General features: G+C 41.3%; 1 protein-coding gene across 4 annotated transcripts; it reads left to right on the forward strand.

The window, feature by feature from the left end:
• Window positions 1-398: 398 nt before the first annotated feature.
• nsd1b (nuclear receptor binding SET domain protein 1b) lies at window positions 399-22,407 on the forward strand. Of its 4 annotated transcripts, none has more exons than XM_026938357.3 (24): window positions 399-2,058; window positions 2,189-2,371; window positions 3,996-4,698; window positions 6,142-6,283; window positions 6,717-6,856; window positions 7,013-8,939; window positions 9,021-9,133; window positions 9,239-9,515; window positions 11,687-11,787; window positions 11,890-11,935; window positions 12,364-12,533; window positions 12,742-12,849; window positions 14,014-14,137; window positions 14,242-14,442; window positions 15,277-15,456; window positions 15,559-15,715; window positions 15,984-16,189; window positions 17,227-17,339; window positions 17,424-17,693; window positions 17,791-17,907; window positions 17,994-18,135; window positions 18,265-18,371; window positions 18,879-19,080; window positions 21,506-22,407. In XM_026938357.3, exons 3-24 carry the CDS (start codon window positions 4,315-4,317, stop codon window positions 22,015-22,017), a joined length of 5,739 nt encoding a protein of 1,912 aa, XP_026794158.3. In that variant the 5' UTR covers window positions 399-2,058; window positions 2,189-2,371; window positions 3,996-4,314; the 3' UTR covers window positions 22,018-22,407. The 4 variants fall into 4 exon arrangements, with proteins under 4 accessions (XP_026794158.3, XP_026794159.3, XP_026794160.3 ...); XM_026938358.3 differs by having other exon boundaries at window positions 12,367-12,533; XM_026938359.3 differs by lacking the exon at window positions 3,996-4,698 and having other exon boundaries at window positions 6,139-6,283.
• Window positions 22,408-23,414: the final 1,007 nt, after the last annotated feature.

Raw genomic sequence — 23,414 nt, forward strand, 5'->3', positions numbered from 1 at the left:
TTTGCATGCACAAAATTTAACAAGAAGTTAATTCTTCTTCTAGAAAACAGTGTAATGATAAGGATTTGATGGGTTTGCGTCTTGGCCTTCACTCATTCTTGTGTTGATTTGGACTTGGTCTTGACTTGGCCTTGAACCCCGTAAGTCTTGGTCTTGATTCGATCATGGCTAGTCTTGACCATGGCAGTTTTGACTTCACTCCTTTCCCTCACCTCCCAGAAACATGCCTATAGGTGGACTGGCAATGCTAAATCGCCGCTAGTTGTGAATACGTGTGTAAATGTGTCGGTGCCCTGCAGTGGACTTTAATCCCATGCACGACGTATCCCCATCTTGTGTGCAGCGTTTGTGGGATAAGATCCGCATCCACTGCAACCCTGACCAGGTTAAAGTGCTCACTAGGAATGAATGAATGAATAAATGAATGGATGAATAAATAAATAAATGGCTATCCCTCACTTCAGTATTCCCTTAACAAGCATCATTAACAGATTAACAGGCAAGAGACGCCTCTTAGACCTGAGTGATTAGATGTAGGTTGTTTGCACCACTTTAAACAGCCTCAGTCTTTGCTGAATTACAGTCTGGACTTGATTTAAATGTGTTTTATTCTAGGATGGGACTGTAATCAAGGTTGCAGCTTTATTTTCCTTCAGAGGAGTCGCTGTTCAGTCAGCAGCAGCAGCAGCAGCAGGCCTAAACCATGTCAGAAACCTAATACTACCCTACTAAAGAGTATGGCACACTAACGGTGGCGTACTATTTCTGCCATACTACTGAGTGCGCTAGTGTGCGGGTTCAGACGCAGTCGTCGAGTTTTAGCACAGGAAAAAAATGCGTGGTGTCAGCTTTCTCTCACCAAACAAAGCGAAAGCAGTCATAAAAAAGCAAGGGGAGGAATATTTCAAACTGAGCCCGCTGTGCAGCCAGGAGGCTCAAATGAGTCTCAACCCTTCCTGTAGTAGAGCTCTGTATCAGGACAAACACAAGCTCGTTTTAATCATCCGCGCTCTTCTTGCTCTCTTTCTTTCTTTCCTTCTTTCCTTCTTTCTTTCTGCTTGTTTTTCACTGTGGCTGGAGGCAACATGGTGGACTGGTAGAAGATGGTGTCGGCTCCTCCATTTCCCCACCTCCTTAAAGAAAAATGGCAGGGTGTTAAACAGATTGTGTGTGAAATGTAGTGACTGGAAGCGTAAATGGGAATTCCACACACACATGCACACACACACACACATGCACACGACTCTATTTAATTCCACTCGGAGCATGGTTTATTATGAGGTGCGCCCTGGTTTTACGCACACACACACACACGCACACACACACACACAGCTTTATGTGTGTGGATTAAACAGCTTTACAGCTGATATCAGTCTGGAACACTGTAAACACTGGCATTGATTGCCAAAATGGCCTCCTTCGCCCTCTGATGGAGCTGCATGGAGCTCGCGCTTGACGTTCAAACGTCGCGTCTTTGCACGGCAGCTTCATGAACTTCTCGAGTGTGTCGGCTTTATCGCACTGCCATCAGAGATGTTAACACTTTGTGGCCTGTTTTGGGAGCAGACTCCATTTTGAAGCGCCTGCCCAGGACTCGGTCCCGAGTAAGCACCGAACGAGTGAGCAGCTCGTGCCACACCGGTACCTCCTAAACACGACACACTGCTTTTTTTTTTTTTTTTTTTTTTTTTTTTTTTATAGCATTATTATAACCTGAGCCATGTTTCCATCCCGAAAGCCCGCGTGCACAGCAGCTGCCTAAGCCCACATGTGTCTAATTGATGACGTGACTTCAAAGCACTTTTAAAGGTGAATGACTTTGAAGAAGAAGAAGAAGAAGAATATTCATAATCATAATAAGAATAGTAGCAGGTGTGTTTTTAGGAAGTGTTAAAGTAACAAATGTAGCGCAGGACAGCGAGCCTGGAGAGCTGCGAAGGAACTGACTGTTCACACACACACACACACACACACACACACACACAAGCAGGGGCTCGAGACACAACCGGGGGCAGGTCGGCACGCAGAGGAAACCATCACCGTTTCAATGGAGAGAAAGTAAGAGCCACCGGTAACGTGTTTGTGAGTCACGCGCAGGGGAGCGCGTTTGTATTACCGTGTGTGTGTGTGTATGTGTGTGTGTGTGTGTAATGGACGTGTTTTGCTCTGTTTCTTTGGTTTGGTTTAGAAAGGGGCCGCTAGCTTCACTGTCAAGAATATGTGCTCAGGTTTCTCGGCCTAGTGCTGCTGCTGCTGCTGCTGCTGGTGCTGCTGGGATTTGCTGAGGCTCTCACACGTTTGGGAAAAAGGCCATTTCGACTGCAAAAGCGCAGGATTTTCGGTGTCCACGAGCGCGAGCGAAATGTGAATGGTAAGATTGTGGACGCATTTCCTTAACAACACGGTTTATTATAACGGAATTGTTTGCAGGTTGATCACTGTAAGGTTTGTGTGTGTGTGTGTGTGTGTGTGTGTGTGTGAACTAAAAGAACGGTATCAGGCTAAATGTCTAATGAGAGAAGAACCTCGCGCGAGCTGCCTGCCCTGTATGCTTTCCAAAGCGCGCGCGATATCTGTATCGTAACTGCGTTTAACTTCTTCACTTCCTCTGAAAGATGACAGACTTGCACTCGTCACTAGAGTGTGTCATACATGTGCGCCTCGGAGCACGCAAGGGCGGCTACACACACACACACTCACACACACACACACACAGCAGAAGTCCTGCTGCACGTTCATTCAGCGTTTCAGCAACGTCCATGTAAGATATACAGATTGGCAAAGGTGCACTTTGTAGGTCCACATGAGGACCACTGCGTACCCAGTGGTGTGTGTGTTGACCTTTCTGAGCACAGCACTGACATGACACTGGCACAGTTGTGTGTTCGTGATCACTGATGAACACCTAAAGGACGTTTAGCAGAAATAGCCAATGGCATTTGTATTCTGTAACTTTGCACTTTGACGCCTGTGCGTTGACAGCCCACATCTCCAGGTCGGTCCTGACCTACTGCCAGCGTGGAGTTTCGCATGTTCTTCTCGTGTTTGTGTGGGTTTCCTCTGGGTTCTCTGGTTTCCTCACACCGTCCAAAACACGATAGGTGGATTGGTTACACTAACCCTGCATTCAGCTGAATTTCCAGGCCCTGACTAGAAAAAACAAAACAAAACAGAACAAATAAAACGCTCCCTCAACACAGAGTTCAGCAAGTGATGTCAAAACAACATGGCCGCTCACAGCATCAACAGTAAACAAGATAGCACTTTTTGCTTTTAAATGAGGTATTCTGCATATGCTAGTGTTTGCTTTAGATCAATCAGCATATTCTCTTGTTAAATCTAAAACACTGATTCTACAGTTCGGTGTTTTTAGAGGAAAATATACGTTACTTATTACAGTTAGCTGGCTAGCTTGATGCTAATAAAAGGCAAACTTGAAAGCGTCCATGTTGTTTCCCCCAATTTGTAGTAATTCAGAGTTCCAACTTCTTACTTCTGAGGTAATTTGAATACAGCGTAGATTGCCCCTAGGTGTGAATGTGTGTGTGAACGTGTGCACATTGTACTGGAATCCCAGCTTTGTATCTTTTACAAAGTGGACAGTAAGTACACACAGTGCTTTAAACCCCCAACCAACTGTATACCTCAACACCTATGACCACCTTTGACTCTGCTATGATGAGAATAGTCCACCTTCCAAATAACATCTAGTCACACATGGTTCTTCTGGTGCTTTTATTTCATTTATGGATGTGGGGCTGGCATTGTGCATTGGTCCAAATGGACTACGGTCAGGAATTGTATATTTACAAAGTGCACCACTAGAACAAATTCTTCCCTGACAAACATGTAGTAATTCTATACCTATGACATACACCTATATGGTAGGAATATCTTATAAAAGGGCCAGTCAATGTAGGTAGCTGTACCTAATAAACCATCATTTATTGATTTGTCATATTTCACAAATGTTAATTGAATAAATTGTCTCCCAGTTGTCTCTGAGGCAAGAGGCCAATATAGATGCTCGGATCATCAGCAGTCCTCCAGAAGAGTTGAAAATCCTCATCACATGGAAAACGTCACCCATCTTAGACAAGGCGACTGGCCTCAAGCCCAGCCTTCAAGTCTCACTTCCACTTAGCGGGTGCAGAACTAAGGACTACTGACTACCTTACAGTTCCTTGAAAAGCCTCCAGACCTTCGGGGAGAACTTTCTGGATCTGTTTTTCACATACAGGGATCCACAACGGCCACAGGAATGAGTTGACTCCATGGCGCTTTAAGCTTGCTAACCCATCTCTGTTACAAAACATGGACACAGCTTTGCCTGACACTAGAACTGACAATAACACTTGCATGTCTCCTCCCAGTCCAGCGTTCAGTCTTGATTCATCCAGTCCATTTGCAAATGGCTTACACTTTGAGTCAATTTTGTTTGAGGATGAGGAGGAAGATGAGGACACGGGCCCAAGGTCTTCACTTGAAAAGCGATGTAGCAGCCCTATAAATGATATCGCTACATCTACAAATCTAAAGCAAAAATTCACCATTTTGGATAGACACCATAGTCTATCTAAAGGCAAAAGAAGAGCAAAGGCCTGTATGTCAGTGAAACACGATGAAAACCATGAGGAAGAGTCAGGTGGCGACTGCGATCCAGCCTCTCAGGAGTGCATCCGTGATGACGTTACCACGGCAAGTTCTCATTCTAATCTTCTCCTTCTGTGTAGTTTCTGAAGTCACATCCAAACCCAAGCATCCTTACTTCTATAATGTCAAATGCCACATTGATTAAAGAGAAATTCCACACTTCAGAAGATTTACCAACCCTGATGAGGAATAGTCAAACACAGGCTTACTAAGGAATGAGTTTTGCAACAAGCGTAAAGTATACGTGTATATACCGATTGTTATAAATAGCTTAAAGATTATTACTTAAAAAATTTTAACCGTTAAAATTAAAGCTTGCTTTCACATTGCAGTCCTTAATGGAAGGCTGCACCTTGAAACACATGTTTATATTCAAATATTTGTGATTTGTTTAGCGATTCTGATGCTAATTTGTTGATTGATACTGGATTTTTAGTATTCCTGTTACCGAAAATGCCGCATCAGCGCTAGCAATTTATTATTACAATTGCTTTTAATTGGAGAAAAAATTTAATCTCAAACATAACGGATATTGGTCTGGTTTTTCTGGGTTTTCACTCCTAAAAACAAAATCACAAGAACTTCTTTTCTAGCTCACCATTTTTCAGCAATGTTCATCGTCATATTAATGAGAAATCCAACGTAAAAGTAGTGGAGACCGCAAACATCGGACTAAAAGGTCCAGAATGCAATGCTAACCCAGACACGCGGCTTGGCTAGTTAGCAGTGTATGAGATGATGAGCGTGATGGCGTTGACGGTGGTATTAGCATGAAAGTTGAAGCTTTGGAAGCTGAGCTGTTTGAGCAGAGTGTATGGATGAGGAGGTGAGAGAACTGCACAGATTAAAGTACTAAAGCACCTCTGCATCAGTCACTTTAGGTAAAACTGAAGATCACATGTTAATTATACCTGATTAGCTTCCTAGCTAGTTAGCCTGTTTGGTTATTTGTACTACAGCAGCTCCCTTTGATTTCAGGTTCATATACTGTGGCTTAGGCTACCACTTAATGAAATCAAGTTGATTAGAGTCACATGAAGTAGTAGTTTCCAAAAACAGACCTCATTCAAATTCTGTGCCGGATGTCTCTAAGCCTGTTTTTTTTTTTTCCTTTGTGTCAGTGGGATTAATGCCTATAAATAAACTAAGAAGCATTTAATTGCGACAGAAACCTTTTGCTGAAAGGTCACGTCCAGTATTATCCTTAAATTCAAATGCTAGATTACAGCCAGTAGAAAGTCTTAACTGGAAATTCTTTACTCAGAGAAACCTAATTTGTGTCTGTCTGTATCACATAGTTTACCTTAGAGTTCGAGAATTGGATTATAACAATATAATTAAACACTTGTAACTACCTGTAGTAATTTTATTTTTTTTTTATAAAGATTGGTTTTGAGTTTTGGTTTCTGTTACCCTATACACAAACAGATGTTTGTTTCTTGAAATATGAAATATTAATTTTAAACAAAACTAATTTTCTATTAGCAGATAAACAACTCAAAGTTAAAGGCTCTTCCACCATTAAAGTACCTAGAAGGTGAAGTTATATGGGCCAAGTTCAACCGTAGACCATGGTGGCCATGTCGCGTGACCATCAATCCTGCACTGGAAACGTATCACAGAATAAAAGGTATATAAATTTCTGGCAAAGAAAAAAAAATTCATCTTTTCTTCTGGTAATGAGTGATTAAGATCTTAGACATCATCCATTACTTGGTTGTAGTTGAAGTTTCCTGCAGCACCTTAAAGCCTGACTTGCAGTGCTGACATTGCAAATTATTACATTGGTAGATTAAATGTGGAATAGAACACTGTGGTTTTAGGTACATTCTGCATTTTAGTTACTTACTTTTTTAAGTTAATACAGTTGTTTATAATGAGTGCTAAACTTTGGTGTCATATAAGCAGGTCTATAATTATTATAATCAGTTAAATCAGTAATCTGAGTTAAAGAACAAGTCATACTTGTGCACAAAAAAAAGCGGGAACTACATGATTGAGTTTTTACCGTAGGAGTAAAACCTTAATAACGTTTTCTTTCGTTCTGTGCTGTGGTTGGTCAGAGCCGAGTGATACGCCCTGTCGTCAGTATTACATCAAGACATTTGGGGAACCTGAAGAACTGGCCTGGGTCTCTGAGAAAGCCATGCATATATTTGTTGGTGAATATCAGTTTCACAATCTCCCTGGTCCAAAGAGAGGGGTAAGACCAAGCTGAAAATTCTTCCTCGTTAATATTTGATCTTTAATTAGTAATCTTCTGTAATAATAAAGTATCCTTCCCCAACAGAAAACTTCTAGATGAATCACTATTTCGCTGTGTACCTTATTTTGTGTACTTTTTGTATTTCTCTTATAGGTACCCAAGCGGTTTCTAAGCTCTTGGAGTTGTAGTGTGGCTGAGGCTGAGGCACATTTCCTGGATAAGCCCAGGATACCTCTTATAACTTCTGAATTCACAGAAAAGAGCTCAGTTGATGAAAACACGAAAGGTCAGGACAAGGTATCTAAATCTCGGTTGCTCCTGGGAATTCCTGGAAACAGCTGCCAAGCCAATGGGAAGATTTCACATAAAGACCAAAACTTTCTGATTAAATCTAAATGCAAAAAGAAGCAAAGAAAGTCCTCAGCAGTGTTTTTTACAAAGTATGACAAGTTTGTCTGTGAAAAGACTGAGATAGAAGAAGTGGTGGATAGTCCCTATTCCGACATTGACTCTGTGCCGCAAATCCGCCGATGTCCCAAAGGCAGTGGCCGACTCTCACTGAACTCCAGGACTGATCAGCCTGTAAGACAAATCACAAGCCAAAATGATAAAGAAGCAAAGAAAAATATCGAAGTCCAGGGCGGTCTGTGGTTCAGCAAAGCTGGAAAAGGACAAACCAGTGGGGTATTTAGTCGTGCGGGGATTAAATCTGTTAATTGCTCCTTTGGTAAAGTATCATGTAAGATCAAGATACCCGAGTCGGCAAGTATGAAGTCCAGAGACAACCAAGTCACAGGATCTGAACACCAATCTGTAGAAGCCAAGAAAACTCTTGACAAGAGAGTTGCATGTCTTCCAGCTAGCAGTCGATTAATGACTAGAGCACTCAAAGCAATGGAAGACGCTCAGCTCCAGCAGCTGTCTAGCCAAGATCTTAAACAAACTCAGCCAAGCGAAACGGAGAACGATGTATTTGTAACAAGATGTGTGTCTTCCGAAAAGACAAAAGTAAAATCGACCCGCCAGAAAATTTCAGCAGGGTCTGATTTAAAAGCAGATGTAAAATCTAACGCCAAATCCAAGGCGTCTCTAACTCCATCTGACTCGGAAGACCACAAAGTTGCTGTCAAATCAGAGGACGAATCTTGTTTGATATCTTCTGAACCAGTTGATATTAATGCATCAGAACTGAAACAAGAGAATCAAGGGTCTGAGCTGTCAATGTTTTCTACGGCATCTCCATTTCATGTAAATATACAAGACGGTGAAGACATGAAAGAAATAACCTTCAAGTCGCTGGAAAATGAAAGAAATGGAAAGTCCACAACATTTCGTCCAGATGCAAACTATAAATATAGCACATTCCTGATGTTGTTAAAGGATATACATGATAGTCGAGAAAAAGATGGCCGACCCTTGGTCATGGAGCCTGTACCTACAAAAAAGCTCATTAAAGAGGAACCGTCCATGATTTCAGAAGCAGATCTAAAAAGTTGTCATGTTAAAGAAGATAATAACCACTGCAAATTGCCAGGTCTTAAGAAGGATGGACAGAGCAAAACTTCGAGTTTTAAGTCCAAACAAAACAAAACAAATGCAAAGTTTGGTCCTGATATGAGAGAGGTCAATGGTTGTGTTGTTCAGCAATGCCAGAGCATTTCTGCTGTACCAAAATCTGCTAAAAAACCTAGCAAAAAGAGTCAACCAGTTGTGAGGAAGAGCCTTAATAACGTTTATGTGCCGTCCGAGTTGTCTACACATGCGTGTAGCAGGAAGTCGGATAACACACAGACCCTGGGGTGCAAACACCTCGCCGAGGACCCTGAGAATAGTTTTTTTGGCAGCGTACCTAAAAAACGCTGGCAGAAGTTTGAACAGGATAATGAAAAGGTGTTGCAAGCAGAGATCAGAAGTGACCAAGGACCAAGACAACCACAAATGTTGGCTTCAGAGCAGAAAAGGGTTGTGGAGCCTGGTGCTGAAAAGACAAATTCACCATCTTCTGTATCAGCAGCAGAGATTTCCATAAACCCAGCGAACATAACTCCAAATACCTGTGAGGTTTCTAGTTTCCCCACAGGTAAGATGAGTGCTAGAAGAAATGTAATTAGGTCCTAACAGTTTTGTCTGTTTATCATGACTCTGAGTTTGTCTTTGCCAGAGAGCAAACGTATCAGAAAACCTAGCAAAAGACTCATAGAGTGGACAGAGGAATACGATCACATATTTGCCACTAAGAAGAAAGCGAAAAAGCAACCAGAATCCTTGCAGAAGGTATTTTTTTTTTTTTTTTTTTAACGTGCGATTGCTATTTTTTTTCCTGTTTGTTTTTAATGTTGAGATTTTTTTCATATACCAAATATCAACTGTCTTTCCCAGGTTATTAAAAACAGTTCTGTTAATATCACTGAGAAATCTTCAGGCATACAGCGACATCAAGCAGCAATGCAACGTGCGCCGAACCCCTTACCAGAAATTCAGACTCCTCCCCCTGAAGAGAGGTCTAAGACTCCTCCCATGATAGAAAATACTCCATGTCAAGACAGTCAGGTTATGTCTGTAGACACACTAACTCCGCCTCCAGAAACAGAAACCTCCCCATATGGAGAAAATTGTTTTAAGGAACAGCTTCTGGTTCAGAATTGTTCCACCACTGGTAAGTAATTACGTATGTATAAAAAAATCTAAAAGTTCAGCAATTTTGTCTAGATGTAGTGTCCTTAGCCATTTTTTTGTCAAGAAATGGCACTAATCTTAATTCAGAAGAATACACTATATGGCCAAAAGTTTGTGGACACCTGACAATAACACTCATACATGCTTATTGACCATCACATTCCCATCCCCTCTTTGCTGTTATAATATCCTCCACTCTTCTGGGAAGGCTTTCCACTAGATTCTGGAGCGTGGCTGCAGGGATTTGTGTTCATTCAGCTACAAGAGCATTAGTGAGATCAGGCGCTGATGTTGGGATGTCGAGGAGGTCTGGGGTTCAGCCGATGTTCCAGTTCATCCCAAAGGTGTTCAGTGGGGTTGAGGTCAGGGCTCTGTGCAGGACACTCAAGTTCTTCCACTCCAACCTTCACACACCATGTCTTCATGGAGCTCGCTTTGTGCACAGGGGCATTGTCATGCTGGAACAGGTTCGAGCCTCTTAGTTCCAGTGAAGGGAAATTGCAACGCTACAGCATACAGAGACATTCTATATATTTGTGTGCTTCAAACTTTGTGGCAAACAGTTTGAGGAAGAAGCACGTGTGTGTGTGTGTGATGATCAGATGTCCACAAACTTTTGGCCATATAGTGTACATAGTGTGGATTGTAGTGTGGGTTTCCATTAAATGATTATCATTACCATTAAATATTACTCTCTTACTTACTCTCTTACTTTCCGCCCTTTCCGGTCAGGGCGGTTTCCTTCAGAACTTCCTTTGGAGTTTTCCCATTTGCTCATTTCTTTGTCGAGTGCTAATGAAGGTTAACTTAGCTACGTCTTTTCAAAGAGTTGAGGAAGTGGATTCAAGACGCTGAGCATTTGAGACAGGAACTTACACATACCCTAACTAGAAATGGAGATACAGCTGTCTGTTCATCACCTTCCTCTGATGCTGCATGGCTGCAGTGAGGAGAAAAGCGAACAGCATATACAGCTACAGAACCCATTAGGAAGAGAAAGGAAAAAACAAACAGAAGACTCGGCAGTTTATGTGTTCTCCCCTTTCTGGAGAACATGCTCCTATATGGAAAGTCCCAGCAGCCAGTGCGTGCCAGACAGAGCTCCTGATCTCATTTGTGGAAGCTCTTGGACGCAATTACAAGAGAAGCCATTTGACTCCTGAGAAGTGTGCACTTCATAGACACGAAGCATGGCTCATGGGCTATACGAGCCTTTCTGATGGAAGGCGGTGCAGTCGGGAAATGCTGACTGGTCACACACCCTGTCTTATATGTAGACTTTCTACTTGAGATGTTAACAGCAGCAACTACAGTGGTAAAACTGGGAGCGCTGCACCTCAGATCGTTTCTGTGCTGGCTGAATGCTCAGTGACACGTTGGGAAATTGTGAATAGTTCACTGTCTACATTGACCAGATTTTACAGACTGAATGTTCTTTGCCCCACCTGGTGTGCACTGTGGTGAGTTCGAGCGATTCTCACCCTCCCTAGAATAAGAATCTGAGCGAATATTATCCTCAAAATAGTACAATATGAGCATCATGAGTATTTCTGATCCTCAGTAGATAAGAGTATCAGAATGATGAGAGATTCTTATCCTGAGTCAAGAACAGTATCAGGACTTGAGTGATCCTCTTTCTCAAATAACGCTCTGACTGATTCTTCTTCTTAATATAGTGTGGTATTGGTAATATTGGAGTGCTGTCTATTATTGTCTGGCAAAGTGTGCTATCAGGATGTGTTACGAACCCTTGTGATGGCTTTGATACATGACTTCGATCGACTAGGAAAAATGCCTGATGGTCCGGAACGATAGAAATTAGACTGGAAAATTACATATGTGACAGTTGTTCTATGACTGGCTGGAGAACCACCATCTGGTAGTCTAGGTCACTCAGGTTGATGGCCAGAGGACAAGCGTAACGTAGCGGGGACCTTTTTATAGGCCGCACACGTATAGTCACAGTCACGAGATGACTATTAGTACAAATAGCAAGGAAACATGGAAGAAAAAGGAAGAAGAAGTAATTGCATTAAAAAAAGCTTAATAACAGCAATAAGGTGTATATTTTGTATTTGTTGAAGCAAGGTCTTATTTTCGTTCTTATGGTATGAGTTACAAATATGTCACAAACTCTTTGTTGTTGTTTAGGTGATGGCATCTGTTTAAGCACAAAGAGGCAAAGGAAACCCACCAAGAAAATTCTCGAGAGTTCAATCGAAGCTGAACCAATTCTGACACCAAAAAAGAAGGTTTGTGTGACAGGATTTTATAACTTTAGACTAGTTGTCATTTCTTTCTGATATTCATCTATGGTTTAGGAGAATAATTAATCTAATCTAATTCTCTGGTAGGTGAAATCCCAGAGGAACAGTTCTTCAGGACATGCTGCTCATTCAGGTTGGTCAGTGAGTGAATATTTCAAATTCAGGTTCATTATTTTAAAATGTAGTGCACTGTACTAGGATGTACGTATAGCAAAATGTTCTTAAATGTCTCACTGACAGCTTATGAAAGAGACGTCAGATGACATATTTCGCTGATAGAGCCTTAGATTTGAAATAAATGCTTTTAAAAAAAAATCTCCAGAATGGTTTTTGCCAGTTATGACTATGATAATGCTAACCTTGATATAAATATTTGTCCTACAGCATGTTTAACAAGTGTTTATTGCACAGACTCATATAATTATCTTCCACAATTACATATTGTTGCAGCACTTCTCTCCTACTGTTATTTTGAAGGACTGAATCATGAAAATACATTTCAACTCTGGGCTCCATCAGGCTGTTGTTTCTTTTGTGTAATTTTTTATTTTGTCCCAAAAGTAGGCTTTGGACAGTCAAAAAGTAAGAGCAAGCAGTCCGCTGTATTCACTGCGGAAGAGAACGTCCCAATTTCAGAAAGTACGGAAAGGGAGGCAGATATCATTCCTACGAACCCTGACACACTTAACCCTGAGACAGCCAAGGATGGCAAATACACTCTGGAATCTGAGGTCAGTCCAGGTCTCTGCATTTAAAACCCCATCTCATGTAGTATCCGTGAAATTATATTATGGCTGTGTCTTACTGAGACTAATGTGGTGCTCGGATTGTAATGTTTCTGTGCAGATATTCCAGGTCCACTTTACAAGTGATAACAATGAACTGAATAATGCTGCTTGATTGTACCACACACTAAAATATTTCCTGTTTTTTATTCAGATATTTGACCCCAGTGATGACTGCTCTGAGATGAAAAATGAACCTGCTGATAACAGACTTTCAGTGGAGAAAGGGAGTGGCGTAATACTGAAAGACATTGTTTGTCAGGTCAGTTCTCTCTAGGCAGATTTGTAGTAATAACAGCGGCGACTCCTGAACATAGATTTTGGTGACGTAGGATGACATTAATAGCAACATGGCAACAAACAAAATTATGTAGAGTTGACTTTTACTATACTCTACTATCTATGAATCCAATAATAGGCAGTTGAGATTTGAGACCACACAGACCCCACGGCTCGTTTTGAGACATATCTTTGTTGGCGCAAACAGAAGAGCTAATACCATTAATCAGGGTTGCCAGATTTCAGCGAAATTTCCATCTCAACATCTACACAAAAGACCTGAAACTAGCCCAAAGAATTCAATCATTGGAAATGGGCGACATATTTCTCTTCTTTTTCTTAGCCTGTGTGTGGGAAACAAGGTCACTGTGGTGCACACGCATTTCTGATGTATACACATTATCCACTCCATAATCCCCCTTTCCCTCTTGCGATTTTTCAATATATCTTACAGTAGAAATGGTTCTGTACATCATAGACACACTGTCTGCTAACACTTTGCCTTTGTTCACAGAAATGTATTAGATCTAATTATTACAAAAATAAAAGGACTTGGTGGCTGCTGAATATTTTTAAACTAGCCCAATTTGGCATAAAAAACCATGTTCTTGGCAACCCTGTTATTAACTGTCCTCTCCTCTGCTTCACATCCAGTGAAATTGTTCATAGAGCGAGCATGGAATTGTAGAGCGAGCAATAGAGCGAGCATGGGGCAGCGTGATTCGTGCCCCAGCTGGCTTCCAATAACGCTTGTCGCAGTTCCTATGTTTGACCACTAGGTGCAATAATAACTCTACAGAGCTAAATGGGGCAGTGAGCACGCTTCACTACGAGCAGATCAGTGTGACATCGGTGTATATCTGTCATATAGCGACATTTTTAAAAAATCTTTGGTCACTCAAAAGAGGTCATTATTATTTCAATGGAATATAGAATGTATGGATTTGTGATTGAGGACTTTATGAAGACAAAGCCTAAATAGCAAACATAAAAATATTTTTAGAACAATTATCTGCTATCTGCTATTATTGTGTTATTCCAGAAGCTTTGTCATAATAGCTAATTGTAGCCATAACCATTTTGAATAGTTTCCATCTTTGCTAGCATTAAACTGAAGACCTTGTGACCCTTATGTGTGTTTGCGTAGGTTTGTGAGAAACAAGGAGAGCTGCTTCTGTGTGAAGGCCAGTGCTGCAGCACGTTCCACCCACAATGTGTCGGTCTGACTGAGCCTCCTTCCGGGAAGTTTCTGTGTCAGCAGTGCACTTCTGGTAGGCGTTGACACAATCGCACAGACGCAGCGGTAGAACAGTGACTTACCTTTCATTATATCCGGTCCGTGGTCATTGAACTGAGAGGTGTGTTTGAATTCCAGGCATCCACGAATGTTTCATGTGTAAGAAGCTGGGACACGATGTGAGGCGCTGCATGGTTCCTGCCTGCGGGAAGTTCTACCATGGAGAGTGCATTGCCAGCCACGCCCTCACAGTGCCTTTAAACCGAGGCTTCCGCTGCTCCCTCCATGCATGTCTCGCCTGCTTCATCACCAACCCCAACAACCCCTCCGTTTATAAAGGTCTTAATCATTCAGTCATACAAACGAATATAAGTAACTACAGTAGGTCTATTATATGTCTCGTGCATATGGAGCGATTATCTGTGACCATTCAGGTTAAATAATTAAAATAATTACCAGGGAGCCGTGACACAATTTAATTATTATTTTTTAATAACGTCATGGTGGATATCAAGTATAATTGTTCTGGTTGTTAATAATCACAATAATAATAATTATTATTATAATAGTTCTATAATATGAGCCTTATTGAATTGCTTTATCAGTTTAATTTAATGCACTTCAGTTTTTCTAGTCACATTAATGTCTTTAATCGAAATAATGTCAGCTTGAATCTAACAAAAACTCAAAGCAGGCAAAATTATATATATATATATATATATATATATATATATATATATATATAGTTATTTTTTATATAATACAGCATGCTTTGAACCATTTTAACACAATATATGGAAAATTCAGAAATGAAAAATCTCTAATGGCCAAAACAAACAAACAAGTAAGTAAATAAATAAATAAATAAATAAGAAGGAAAATAAATAAGTAAATATATAAAATGGTAAATAAGAAAATAAGTAAGTAAATGAGTAAGACAGTAAACAAATAAGTAAGATGATAAATGTTTGTGTAATGTGCATAATATTTGAATAGTTGGATTTAAATAAATAAATCTGCCCATGAATTTTTTTTTTTTTTTTTTTTTTTAACCTTGACAGGGGTTACTGGGTGTAAAGTGTTTGAGAGCCTCTTGACTAAAAGACATCAGACTCAGTAATACATTCTTTATATGAAGCATATCAATGAGCATCTTTTCTGCACCCTCGACAGGTCGACTGATCCACTGCGCAAGATGCCCCGTTGCATACCACGCTAGTGATTACTGCATCCCTGCTGGCAGCGTCGTCTTGTCTTCTAACAGCATCCTCTGTCCCAGCCACTTCATGCCACGAAAAGGCTGCCGCAATCATGAACATGTCAACGTCAGTTGGTGCTTTGTTTGCTCGGAAGGTCAGTCGCCGTGGCTTTGGTTGCTTTAACCATGTCTGCTGTTGCAGTTGCAGTTTTTCCCTGCTGATTAAAGTTTTCTATCTGGGATCTTTGTAATCGTAGGAGGTAGCCTGCTCTGCTGCGAGTCCTGTCCCGCAGCTTTTCACCGTGAGTGTCTGAACATCGACATGCCTGAGGGGAGCTGGTTCTGCAACGACTGTCGAGCCGGGAAGAAACCACACTACAAAGAGGTGGTGTGGGTAAAAGTGGGTCGCTATAGGTCAGCACCAGCTCCGACAAAACTCCACACTTTTCCAAATATATTATATGATTGTTTTCCTGACATATAATAATCTAATAATCAGATTCATTTTCAAAATCATTTTGGGGGGTATTTTTTTTTCTCTGCAGTAATAATGTAATAATAATTTTTAAAAAAAAAAACGTAACAGGCCATATACTGAGAATGCTCACATGTTGGCAGCATGGAGGAATAAAGAGATGATCATTTTTATTCTGATGATAAAGGTTATTCTCTGCTCTGTCAGATGGTGGCCTGCAGAAGTTAGCAACCCTAAGGACATTCCAGAAAACATCCTGCGAATGAGGCACGACGTCGGCGAGTTTCCAGTCCATTTCTTTGGTTCCAACGACTACTTGTGGACCTACCAAGCTCGGGTCTTTCCGTACATGGAAGGAGACGCCACCAGTAAAGAAAAAATGGGAAAGGGGGTTGACTCCATTTATAGGAAAGGTATTATTAATATACAAATCAATTCAACTCATTATAGTTTCTGCTGTTGCCAGTGATGCTTATTTTTTTATATGCTTATAGCTCACAGAAACCGTTTGTTCTGGTTAAAACTCCTCCTTGCCGTGATCCGTACCACTTCTGATTGGTCTACAGACGTTTAGACCACTTTGCCAGAAGGGATTTGTCTGCATTTTGCCAGAAGGGATTTGATTTGATACTTTTGCACCGGCGTGAAAGAATATTATATATTAGTGACAATATGGGTATTGTGTCAAAATCTTCATCAAATTAAATGTGGAAACTATTCAAAATTATAGTTAAATAAACAATAAAATGGTGTTTTACTTGAAATTGTAGGTCCAGAGATGTTTTTTTTTTTTCAGTGAAGGTTTCAGACTGACAAATCTGTATGAAAGTTTACAAAAGGTAGGGTTAGGCATGAGGTTAGCATTCGTACCTTATCTTGTGACTGTGGTCATTTGTACAAGTTTTACATGAGATCAATTTTTTTTATGTATTTCATGTATGAAGAGCAAGTGATCAGTTGTGATATCCATACAAATAGGTATTCAATCGATTGGATGTTTTAAAATACAGTTAATAAAGTGATGGTGTAGTGGCACTGCGGATAGCATCGCTTCACAGCTCCAGAGTCGTGCGTTTCATCCTGAGATTGGGTTCTATCCATCTACATGTGGGTTTCATCCAAGTTCTCTGGTTTTCTCTCACTTCCCAGAAGCATGCCAGTAGGTGGATTGGTTAAGATAAATTGTCCTGAGCTGTGAACGTGTTTGTGCATGGTTACTTGTGATGGACTGGTGTCTCATAAAGGGTGTATTCACACATCATCCCCAGTGTTGCCAGGATAGGCTTCGGATCCACCACAATCCTGACGAGAATAAAGCTCTTACTGAATATGAATGAATGAAAAGAGTCATGACTTCAGAGGGTTAAAAGTACCAGATGTTGCTCTTAAAGGTTTTTCTCTTAGATTATAAAAAAGTGGTGTAATTCAGATTGTGTCGTTGGTTTATTAGCTTTGGACGAGGCTGCTGAAAGATTCCGAGAACTGCAGGCAGAGAAGGAACTCCGGCAGCTCCAGGAGGACAGGAGAAATGACAAGAAGCCTCCTCCTTACAAGCACATTAAGGTATCAAAACACACGGAAGTGTTTTTTCTAGCAATTCCATGCCAAGCGGAAGCACCTCAGACTTCATCTTAACCGATCCAATAGGTAAACCGACCGATTGGCAAAGTGCAGATCATTACGGCTGACTTATCCGAGATCCCACGCTGCAACTGCAAAGCGACAGATGAGAACCCCTGCGGCATGGACTCGGAGTGCATCAACCGCATGCTGCTCTACGAGTGCCACCCTCAGGTCTGCCCGGCGGGGGAGAGATGCCAGAACCAGTGCTTCACCAAGCGCCAGTACTCGCAGGTGGAAATCTTCAGGACGCTGTCCCGAGGCTGGGGCCTGCGCTGCTGTCACGACATCAAGAAGGTAGGCTTAGGAACGAATGCCTCAGTTCAGTTCATTCCTATTAAAACACAAGAATCAATTGAAGTCTAATCTGTAGCCTTCCGCTGTTTGGCCCCAGGGCGCATTTGTAAGCGAGTATGTCGGCGAGGTGATCGACGAGGAGGAATGCCGAGCTCGGATCAAGCAGGCGCAGGAGAATGACATTGGGAATTTCTACCTGCTGACACTAGACAAGGTGACACCTCTTATGATACATTAAAGCTTATATTCAAGAGTTTAGGAAGGAGCTGCTCTCTCTCATTTCAAATATCTTTCTGGTAGGACCGTATAATTGACGCCGGACCCAAAGGAAACCAGGCCAGATTCATGAACCATAGCTGCCAGCCAAACTGCGAGACCCAGAAATGGACAGTAAATGGAGACACCCGGGTTGGACTTTTTGCACTGGTGGACGTTCCTGCTGGTAAGGAGTGTGGACTCCATTTATGGCACAAACTACATGGAAAATACATGAAGCTTTCCTTTATCAAAGCCTTTACCTTTAGTGATATATTGATAAATATTCATTGATGTGCGTATATCTTCTCTAAAGGCACTGAGCTGACGTTCAACTATAACCTTGAATGTCTGGGCAACGGGAAGACTGTGTGTAAATGTGGTGCACCAAACTGCAGTGGCTTTCTTGGTGTAAGACCAAAGGTAAAAAAAAAAATACCCAAAATACTGCAGCTTTTAATAATAAGACTGCATTCGACTTAACTCAGAAGTGAGGAGAAGTGAGAAGTCGGAACGTCATTACGTCATTTTCGGCCTCTGTGCGTTCAGGCTACAAAGTGGGAAAAACCGTGGATAGTCAGTCTTATAGATTTAATATTTAATATGTCTGTATGTTGATAGAGTATAAGTCATTTAAGAGTAAAGAAGCACTATTTGTAGTGTTGATTCGAGGTCACTTGCTGAACTCGGGGGGTGAAGAGACTGTGCCAAGTTTCCGACTAGGAATTCAGAGTAGAGAGGATGATTTCTTTGGCTTTTACTGTTCCAAGTTGCATGTTTTAGTCTCATTTGAAATCATTTGACAAAGCTTTCTAAAGATAATATGAAAAGGTCTGTAAGGTATAGGTACCTTAGGTAACTACTTCTTAGGTAACTTACCTCTATATTATTATTGTTGTTATTATTATAATTATTATTATGTTATGTCAGAATAACCCTCCTGCAGATGACAAGGGCCGTAAGATGAAGAGAAAAGCTCATGTAAAGCGCAAGTCACAGCAAGAGCTGACCAAGGAGCGAGAAGATGAGTGCTTCAGCTGTGGAGATGGTGGGCAGATGGTTTCATGTAAGAGACCTGGGTGTCCAAAGGTTTATCACGCAGACTGTCTCAACCTGACCAAGAGACCTGCAGGTCAGTGCCAAATACATACAGAGTGGCTTTCAGGTGTCTGAATGAAATCTACATACTGTATATGACAATCCACCGATACGGTGTAATCTCTTCTTTGGCTTTGGAATTGTCTTTATTAAGCATCATTTCTCTTCTGTACTTAAAGGTGTGGACAGAAATTTTTATAATTGCAGACTTTTACGCGTTCTGCGTGGGAGCGTCGCATTTTAACATTGGTGTATGCGGCTACGAGTTAGCACTCACAAATATGCAAAAAGTCCTGTCTTCTTTTTTTTTCTCAATAAAAGTGGCAGATAAGCCAGTCGACATGTGAATCTAGAACGACTGACAGTTGCGTAGGTGTTTTGAATTCTTCGTTATGACAATTGGGAAGTCCCCCCCATCTCACAGGAAAGATGTAATGATGCAGCACCATCACTTTCGAGAATGTTTTGAGCAAAATAAAATCTATCAATGTATGACTGACCTAGCTAAGCAGTAGTATGTAGTTAATATCAGTTAAATACAGTCGGGTCCATAAGTATTTGGACAGTGATCCAGTTTTGGTAATTTTGCCTCTGTACATCGCCACAATGGATTTGAAATGAAGCAATCAGGATGTGACTGAAGTGTCGACTTTCAGCTTTAATTCAAGGGGTTTAACAAAAATATTGCATTAACAGTTTAGGAATTACAGCCATTTTTTTTTAAAGAGCGCCTCCATTTTCACAGGCTCAAAAGTAATTGGACAAACCAACAATATCATAAATATTAGGTTTATTTTTAATACTTGGATGCAAATCATTTGCAGTCAGTGATTGCCTGAAGTCTAAAACCCATGGACATCACCAAATGCCGAGTTTCCTCCCTTGAGATGCTTTGCCAGGACTTTACTGCAGCTGCACTCAGTTATCTGCTTGTTTATGGGTCTTTCTGCCTTCGGTTTGGTCTTCAGTAAGTGAAAAGCATGCTCAATTGGGTTGAAGTCATCGGACATTTAAGAACATTTAATTTCCTTGCCTTTGGAAGCTCTTGGGAAGTGTTCGCGGTATGTCTTGGGTCATTATCCATCTGTACTGTGACGTGCTGTCTTATCCGTTTTGCAGCATTCGGCTGAATCTGAGCAGAAAGTATAGCTCTCACATCATCAGTAAACACCAGTGACCCAGTTCCACTGGCAGCCACACATGCCCATGCCATAACACTGTCTCCACCATGTTTGACAGATGACATGGTATGCTTTAGATCATGAGCCCTTCCTTTCCTTCTCCGTACTCTTCTCTTCCCATCATTCTGGTAAAAGTTAATCTTGCTTCCGAACTGGTGAGGCTTTTTTTTTTTTTTAGAGATTTTTTAGCAAGTCTAATCTGGCCTTTCTGTTCTTGAGTGTTACCAGTGGTTACCAGATGTTGTGAAGAGGTTTTTCTTCACCAAGAAAAGAATTCTGTGATCATCCACTTAAGTTGTCTTCCGTGGTCTTCCAGGCCTTTTGGTGTTGCTGAGCTCACCAGTGCTTTCTTTCTTTTTTAGAGAATGTACCAAATTGTTGATTTGGCCACTCCAATAGTTTCTGCTATCTCTCTGATAGGTCTGTTTTGTTTCTTCAGCCTAATGATGGCCTCCTTCACGTACATCAACACCTCTTTGGACGGCATATAGAGAGTTCCCATGAACAGCTACCAAATGCAAATTCAACACTTGGAATCAACTCCAGACCTTTTATCTCTTTAATTTGTCATGAAATAATGAGGAAACAGGCCACACTTGGCCATGAAACTGCTTATCAGTCAATTGTCCCATTACTTTTGAGCCTGTGAAAATGGAGGGACAAAAAAATGCCTACAGCGAAGTATAAAGTCTAACATGTTATTTATGATATTTATATATTTATTATAATATTATTTTAATTAATTCTAATGGTAATGAGAATTAGAAAGTGATTTGCTCTCTCGTGGCTTGCTCACGGTGCTCAGTGCAACAGCATTCAAACATTTCTGTCTTGCGTTAACATTTTCACCTAGGAATGTGTTTCAGGGCCTGGCTTTAGAGGAAACATAGGGGTCACACAGCTACTGTTTATTTAAAATGTATTCGACCAGTTGTCTTTTCCACAGTCAAAGCAAAAACTGATTTAGGACATCGCTATTTTTATTAGTTTTATTAATGCAGTTAAATGCCAAGCAGTTCTTGAATTAACAGCTTCACACAGGCTACAGATTAAATTGCTTCATGCGCCGCTGCCACATGATCGGCTGAGTAGAAAACTGATTGAATGAGTAGGTGTTTCTATTAAAGTGGTCACTGAGTGTATTTGTATTTCAGAAAAGGTGTTTTAGGTTTGCTTTGCAATTCTGCATTTATGATCCACTAGCGCAAGTCCGTAAAGTTGTTGTTGCTGTTGTGTGTGTGTGTGTGTGTGTGTGTGTGTGTGTGTGTTTGTGTGTAGGGCGTTGGGAGTGTCCGTGGCACCAGTGTGACCTGTGTGGTCAGGAGGCCGCCTCATTCTGCGAGATGTGCCCCAGTTCCTACTGTGTGGAGCACCGCGACGGCATGCTCTTCATCTCCAAGCTGGACGGCCGTCTGTCCTGCAGCGAACACGACCCGTGTGGACCCGAGCCTCTAGAACCGGGCGAGATCCGCGAATACACCCCAGAACACGTTAATGCCTACCCAGTGAAGGCTTTACCGCTTTATCAAAACCCAGCGTGTCAACCCGGGCTGCTTCCACAATCCTCCAGTGCTTTGCTGATGTCCTCTAGCCCTCCTTCCAGTCCTTCACTTGCAATCGCTTTTAACAGTGTGTACTCGCCCATATCCTCCTGCGGGGAAGAAGAAAACTCGCTGGACCAGGAGGAGGATGTGGAAGAGGACGGTGGGAGAATTATAGAAGAAGCTGAAGAACGCACTCAGTCAGAAACACGGTATAAAAGGGGTCTGAAAGTGACCCTGACTGTATGAATTTCTACAGTCCTAAAAACAACTAATATAGAACAGGATACGTGATTTCTTCTTCACTACAGAAACATAGGAAACAGTTGCAGTGGGAAAGAGAGCTTGGAATTCCACGCTGCTTACTGGGAATAGGATAATCAACCCTGGTGGATTTAGTAAATTCTTTTTTATTCTGAGGTTCTTAGATTTCAACCTTTGCACAATTTTCGCAATTTACAGTTAGACGTGCAAAGCATGAAAACATGACACTTCGAAGAGCTAGTTACTCTGAAACATGCATTGTTTGGAAGGAATAAGAGTTATGAAATAACTGATGTTTGGGACAAAGGCCATGTCTGAAACTCCACTTCAGTCCTAGGAACTGAATAACAAATTCCCTTTTGTTCCTCGTGACAAAGTTTTTGCACTCACCACTTTTATATCTTTTCAGTATGAGCCCTGGCTGGCTATCATCGAGCAAAAACAGCCCAGATTCCTCTTTACTGCTCCACGGGGGGCACGATCACTGTCCCACCGTCAATCGAAGGCGTGGTCTGCACTTACCACTTTACAAACCACTCTTAAAGGAAATCTCAAAGAGATTCAGATTATTTAAAATACCCCCAACAGAAAAGACACTTATTATTATTTATTTATTTCCCTCCAAGAGAAATAGTTTGATTTGTTGTAGAATATCCTCGAAGTTGAGGGCTGGTTTTGCACATTATGGAAAAGATTAAATCTAGAACTAATCTGGGCGGAAAAAAACATCAACGCTGGATACGCTAAGCAAGACCGTCTTCGACAGTGTGCATCCGCTGTTTGACTTTATAATGCCTTATAAACGTGAACTCGTACTGAAACGGATGCCGATCGCCAATCGTGTTTAAAAGTGCTCATTTTTAACACATTACATTAACTTCAGTAATTAGGTCTATTGTCTTAATCAGTTACACAATATGTTGTTATTGTGGTCTCATGATCACCAGCCCTGCAGTTTTAAGTGCGGCAGAAATTTTGGGCAGCGTTTGCGCTCCTGAGATAAACGCTGTCGTGCTCAGAAGGCAGCATGAACGCAATTATCTTTGAATTGTTTTTGAAAACCTTAAAGGAAAAGTCCACCCTAAAAACATTAAATGTGTTTATACTGAATTATTTAGTGGAGACGTTGGTGCAAACGCTGGCGTCCCAGAATGCAATGCAGCAACACTCGGCTAGTCGGCGAGCTACGAGATGACGAGCGTGATGACGTAGACGGCGGTGTTAGCATGAAAGTTGAAGCTTTAGAACCTTATCTGCGTGAGATGAGAACAGATGAGGAGGTGGAGCTAAAGTACTAAAGCGCCGCTGCATCACTCTCTTTAGATAGAGATGAAACAAGGGCCGCAACTGTCAGCAGGTAGTTGAACGGCATTGTGGGTAAT

This window comes from Pangasianodon hypophthalmus, chromosome 15 (genome assembly GCF_027358585.1).
Source record: "Pangasianodon hypophthalmus isolate fPanHyp1 chromosome 15, fPanHyp1.pri, whole genome shotgun sequence".
NCBI lineage: Eukaryota > Metazoa > Chordata > Actinopteri > Siluriformes > Pangasiidae > Pangasianodon > Pangasianodon hypophthalmus.

Excerpts from the sequence above, each read along its gene's own strand:
- nsd1b (XM_026938357.3), top strand. The coding sequence starts at position 4,315 with ATGGACACAGCTTTGCCTGACACTAGAACTGACAATAACACTTGCATG. Across the intron at positions 8,940-9,020 it reads GGTTTCTAGTTTCCCCACAG|AGAGCAAACGTATCAGAAAA; the intron begins GTAAGATGAGTG and ends TGTCTTTGCCAG. Across the intron at positions 19,081-21,505 it reads CCTGACCAAGAGACCTGCAG|GGCGTTGGGAGTGTCCGTGG; the intron begins GTCAGTGCCAAA and ends GTTTGTGTGTAG.